General features: G+C 35.7%; 1 protein-coding gene across 1 annotated transcript; it reads left to right on the top strand.

Moving 5' to 3' along the window:
- Positions 1-1099: 1099 nt before the first annotated feature.
- LOC134269938 (uncharacterized) lies at positions 1100-5956 on the top strand. Its single transcript, XM_062752112.1, has 3 exons — positions 1100-1218; positions 4476-4544; positions 5347-5956. Exon 3 carries the CDS (start codon positions 5357-5359, stop codon positions 5954-5956), a length of 600 nt encoding a protein of 199 aa, XP_062608096.1. The 5' UTR covers positions 1100-1218; positions 4476-4544; positions 5347-5356.
- Positions 5957-6422: the final 466 nt, after the last annotated feature.

Below are 6422 nucleotides of genomic sequence, written 5' to 3'. Positions count from 1 at the left end.
CATTAAACAAACAGTTAATGTGTACAAAACGTCATTTATTTTAGGTTTTTTTTTTCAGGCAGGAGTAAAGCTGATTCAGAAAACCATGATCTGGAGATCCGGAATGTCGACAAGATTACATAAAATCAACGGAAAAACTGAATGACAAACAGTTATTTATGGTATATAAGAAAAGAATTTTGTAAAGCTGATTATAATATATCTACAGTCATATGATAATGGATATGGAGATAGATATACTCTTTATAGGAATGAAAAATTCTCGGACAGGAGGTTAAATAACATACAATCAATCAATCAATCGATCAATCAATTAATTGGTTAATGGTAAGACAGTCTATATGTTTCTACATGAAAAAAAAATTCATCATGAATGATTCAGAATAAAAAAATGAGTAATCAATCAAATTAAAACATACAGTTTCTAAATTCAGATTCACAAGATAAAGTCTATTAAGACATATTTTTGGTTTTTGAATATAATTGTATATGAACAAATAATCATTCATTAAGTAGAATTTATTAGGTAAAAAGCGTTTTATTGATAAGAATGCTATGTGTCGTAACAGTATTTCATTTGAAGGGAATTTCAAACCATTGCCGATTTAAAATCCTTTTTGAAGTTCTGACTTTCAAATTGGGATAAAACAAAAGAATATACTGGTTGTTAAGTGTTTGTTAATATAACCATTACTTTAAAAGAGTACTTTTTTAGGGAAATAAAACAATTCAATACATTACTATTCTTTTGAAGAATTCTTTTCATAGATTGATTTCATTAAAAGCTTTAAGCGTTTAATAATAATGTGATTGTTATAAATGAACTTACTTTGTAAGATTCCAAAAGATCTCCGTTCAGTATTATTCGCGCCGAACATATAATCACTAAATTATCACGTGTATCCGTGCGTGCTTAATCCGAAAGATAACAAATTTATGTAAATAAATAGTTTATGCATGATGACCAGGACACATGTTTTTGTTTACATTGACTTTAGCATTGTATTGAAGTATTTTTAGTTCAGGCATGCGCACTTTAACTTTATGCATATTAGCTAGTCAGCGCATGCGCAGTCATTCTACCTTATGTAAACACCACAATATTTTTACTGTCTGTAAAGAGATGTTTTATATGCTTGTGCGTTATAAATAACGATCTATGAACGACTATACCAACATTATAGCAGCACCAAGGATACACAGCGTAGGATTCCATAGGTAAATGTGTACAATTTATTGCTATTTGCGTGAAAAATCGATAGCGTCGGTTCAAGGTTCACCTAGTGCAAATGGCGCGCAGTGACGCTAAAGTATAAACAAACTGTGTTTACGAAGTTTTCCATAGTATTCCTCATAGGCCTAGTCATAACCTGGAAAAATTAATTTTTCTGAACCAATTTCACTTCTCTGTGATAGTCCTATTTGTGAGATTGATCTTATTCCTGCTATATCGTGCTGACGATGTCAACTTTGATAGTTGGAGACTCGCATGTGAAAAGACTGAAGTCATTCATAGGAGCCGACCGTCCAGCTGAATCCGTTTTCAACATCGCCGGAATAAAAGAAGTGAATTACTTTGGATTAAGCGGAGGACTTCTTGAGTGCATTCAGGGGGTATGGGATGACCACGATAAGGAATCTCATATAAATTTCCTGGAACTGAAAGCAGCTTTTCTCGCTTTGACACGTATGTGCAAATACTTGAAAGACTGTCATGTAAAGCTGTATTTAGATAACACCGTCGCTGTTACGTATATCAGTAAAATGGGAGGAAAAATTGAAACCCTAAATGAATTAACAAAGCAATTTTGGGAATTTTGTATAAAAAGAAACATTTGGGTAACGGCATGTCATATAGCAGGTGTAGAAAATGTAGAAGCTGACTACCTTTCACGAAACTTTAATCCTGATATGGAATGGATGCTTGATCCAGAGATTTTTGACGAGATTACAAGACTATACGGGAATTGTGACATAGATTTATTTGCATCCCGATACAATAAACAAATTTCTACATATGTGTCATATGCCCCTGACAAACACGCAATAGCGATAGACGCTTTTACAATTTCATGGAGTGAATTGAAATGTTATATTTTCTGTCCTTTCTGTATTCTCAGCAGGGTACTTCAGAAAATAATGATAGAGAATGTGGAAGCAGTCATTGTAGCCCCGATATGGCCGACACAACCCTGGTTTCCCAAATTACTACAGCTGATAGCAGCGAGCAGCTACTTATTACCGAACAATCAGCAACTTCTGAAGCTACCGAACAATCCAGACAAAGTACATCCGATCCCCAAGATGAGACTGGGTGTTTTTCGTGTGTCCGGAAATCGCTCCAGAACCGAGGCTTATCGGAGGACACTATCGACGTACTCCTCTCTTCGTGGAGGGAATCCACAAAGAAACAATATTGGACATATCACCAAAAATGGATGTTATTTTGTCAGCAAAGAAAAATTGATATGTTTGACGCAAATGTAAATAATGTTTTGGCGTTTTTAACAAAATTGTATAAAGCAGGTTTAGGTTACAGTGGGTTGAATACTGCCAGAAGTGCATTATCTTCGTTTTTACAATTAACAAACTCTGTAAATATTGGTTCACATCACTTAGTTTGTAGATTTTTGAGAGGTGTTTTTATAATGAAACCTGCTTTACCTAAATATAGTGTTACATGGAATGTAGATATTGTGTTGGATTATTTGAAATCTCTAGAACCTTTAAAGGATTTGACCTTGTTACATGTATCTCACAAGTTATTAATGTTACTTGCGTTATTGTCAGGACAAAGGGGTCAAACGTTGCATTTAATAGATATAAGAAATGTACATGTCGATGACAAAATTTTGAAAATTGTTATAGGTGATCTGTTGAAAACATCAAATCCTAGGTCACATATGGGCGAGCTAAATTTCTCAAGCTATCCCCATGATGAAAGTTTATGTGTTGTCCGTGTTATGAAACACTACCTTCTAAGAACGAGTAACCTGAGAAATGATGTTACAAACTTATTCGTTACAACGCAGAAACCCCATCGCGGGTGTCTAGGGACACCGTCGGCAGATGGATGAAATCCGTTATGTGTTCCGCTGGAATTGACATTAACATATTCAAACCCCATAGTACTAGGGCGGCGTCCAGCAGTGCAGCGCTCGCGCGCAAACTTCCAATGCCTACCATCTTGAAGACTGTTGGATGGAAAAGTGACTGTGTTTTTAGAAAATATTATAACAAGCCTATCATTGTGGATGACAATTTTAGTCAGAGAATGCTTTCTAAATATGATCAAGTTTGAATGTCACATATATATTTGTCATGTATGCCAGTGTTTATTTCTTTTTAATAGATTTGAAACAAAATTGACTTCTGCTTTATATTGATTATTACCAAAAGTCAAGATAATATTATTATACAACTAAATCATAGACATTATGAATTACGATTATATTTACGTATCAACAGCCAAAGTAGGCTTTGATGCGGATCCAAGTTCAGCTTTATATTTAATATAGAAAATTGAAAATTTGGATTTATCAACTCTAAAGTCTCATTTGAGACTGAGGCACCCCATTGGGAGAAGAAATTCTAAAGTTAAACGAGACTTACCTGGAAGGTGAAGTTTGACTGGAATTTCTTCGACCAATTGGGGGTGCAGAGGGATCAAATGCCCTCCCGTATACTTGCAGTATACACCCACCCGTAAGAATATTTTGATAAATCCAAATATAACTCTAAAAGTATGAATCACGTGGTAAGCTTAACAAGGGTCACCATTTATCTGTCATTTTATCTGCAGTTAGACGCTACAACCCGCAGCACCTCATTGTGTTTATCGGGGGTAATGACCTAGATTCGCGTGACCCAGATTATAGTTCTGAGTGTGTCGTATCGAAACTGACTGCATTTTTAACGCAGCTAAAACGAGGATTTAATCTGAAAACTGTGACCGTATTAAGCTTCATCCCGAGGTCTCTGACTAGAAACATAAACAATATCACCTACAATCAGAGGGTCAAAGAAGCTAACGTTCTTCTGAAGGATTATTGTTTCTCACACGGTTTAGTGTTCTGGAGACTAAGGGGTTTTGCTGAAAGCCGCGACCCAATTTTGTGCGATGGGGTACATCTGAACAGTTTGGGTTATCATAAACTTTGCAGACAGATTAGGGGCGTGCTATTGTCTCAACACAGACAGGGACCTTCATCTTCAGCAAAACAGCATTGAAGACAGGGGCTTCTGGCTGTAATTTTGCTGTTCTAATTACTTTTAAAAAACAATTTAGATCATAAGACAATGGATAATCATTTTACACATTAAACCTTTGTTTTATTTACATGTATATGTGTAATTTGAGTCAGTATTTTTAAAATTATATTATCATTTAAGGATAAACAATTTATCACAGTCAAAGCACTATTATTGTATGCATGTATTAATTTCCTAGGCTAATATATTCTCTATTTTTTCAGTTAAAGGTGTATATTTAGAGCAACAGACAAGACTGTTCCAAACATTTATATATATTTGTCCGAACACAGGTAACTGCTTTGTTCCTAATTTTCATTACAAATTTCAGCACATACAGTTATACGCTAAGCTTTAGTGCTATGCATTTCCAAGTATATTCGCACTATGTGCAATGTATTTCATAACGCCTGAGTGCTATGTTATATTCTCAGTATACTTGCATTATGTGCAATGTTTACATTAAGCCTCAGTGCTATGTAATGTTATTCAGTACACTTGCATTATGTGCAATGGTTATATGAAGCACTACTGCTATGTTTTTTAGTACCTTAGCCTCAATTAGGTAGTGCTATGTTATTCTCGGTATACTTGCAAGTGCAATGTTTACAAAAAGCCAAAGTGCTACGTAATTGCCATTCATATTATGTTGACATAAAGCCTAAGTGCTATGCTGGCCACAATATTCTAGCATTGTGTGCAAGGTTAACATGAAGCCAATGTGCTATGTTATTCTGGTATAATTTGCTGGTTATAGGTGCATTGCTCACATAAACCTTTAGAAGCTAACTGCTATGTGTAATTTGCAATGTGGAAAATACATAAGGTAAGCCTTAGGGCTATGATATTCGCACTTTATTGGCATGATTTTTAATTATTCGTTTATGCAATGCCTCTGTGCTATGTTATGCCCAGTATATTTACAAGGTAGTTTAAGCCTGAGCGATATATATCGTACACTAGTACGATGATATATAAAGCTCAATGTCATGTAATTAATGGTTGAACTGACTAAGCGTTGAAAGCTACTTATGAGGTTAGGAATTCAACCAGGCAACATTAAATCTGATTTTTCTTATTGTACTTTATATTCAGCTTCTAACACATGGCGTCAACACCTAAGAGGAGAAGGAGGAGCAAAGGAGCATCAGCCCAGAACAGCGATGGTAATCAGATTCCACCCACTGCAGGAATGCCACAGAAGGACCAAGATGACATGATTAAATCATGCATGGCTGCCATTCTGCCAACCATTGAGGACACCTTTAAACGATGCATGGCGGATTACCACAACAGGAGCAGTCAAACAACTGGACAAACACCTGCCACAGAAACGCAGCCTGAGCAGCCATCACAACCGAAACCTTCGGAACCAGTCTCGTCAGAGTCAGTCTCTTTGGAGTCAGTTTCACCCAACCCTCCACTCTTTGAGGAAATCACGACGCAAGGTACAAATACATTTACCCAACCTACTAAAGAGGGGGACCCCCACCTAGCAACCGGCCTGACATTGGGGGTTGATGTAAAGATAAGGGCAAAAATTCATGCCAGCGAGTTTGTAAAATTTTCTACTCTATTGCCGAAAGACCTTGATTATGAGGAAACTGAAAAGTTTAAGTCAGTAGACAAAGATGGGCAGTTAATCTTCGTAAAATCAAATGACAAAGGCCCGCTGAAAACAATTCACAAAAGATCTTATTGTTAATTCACTTATAATAATAACAATAAACGGTGAGAACTTGATATTTTTTGTAAAGCACGTATGTCCATACCGAGGAATCTTTTGCTTGGTTGTCCCGGCTGAAAATAATCTTCTGAAAATTGATATGTATTATGCAGCTTTTAAACTTCTTTTTAATTTTTATGATGGGAAATATTTTGTGACAAGGGCATCGGTTGATACAATGACCTTGTCAGCAAATATAATTTATCATTGAGTCCTGACTGACGTTTTTCATACTTATTATTAGTTTATTATTAATACACTGAATCGACGAAGGGTTTATCCCTTATTTCCCGATTATGAGAAGGAGCACACGGTGGGTGAAGTCAAGTGAGATCAAGATCAGTACATTTCCATTGGTCATTAAGTTTAACTACTGCCGTTGCAAATCATGCGATACCTCTTTCTATTTCAAATGATTAATCTTTTTCATTTTGCATAAAAATTA

Source organism: Saccostrea cucullata, unplaced genomic scaffold, assembly GCF_032062105.1.
Source record: "Saccostrea cucullata isolate Sc308-1 unplaced genomic scaffold, CSIRO_AGI_Scuc_v1 ctg5831, whole genome shotgun sequence".
In the NCBI taxonomy this organism is placed as follows: Eukaryota; Metazoa; Mollusca; class Bivalvia; order Ostreida; family Ostreidae; genus Saccostrea; species Saccostrea cuccullata.
The sequence above is the reverse complement of the archived record's forward strand: the minus strand, read 5'-3'. Positions and strand labels throughout refer to the sequence as shown.

Excerpts from the sequence above, each read along its gene's own strand:
- LOC134269938 (XM_062752112.1), top strand. The coding sequence starts at position 5,357 with ATGGCGTCAACACCTAAGAGGAGAAGGAGGAGCAAAGGAGCATCAGCC.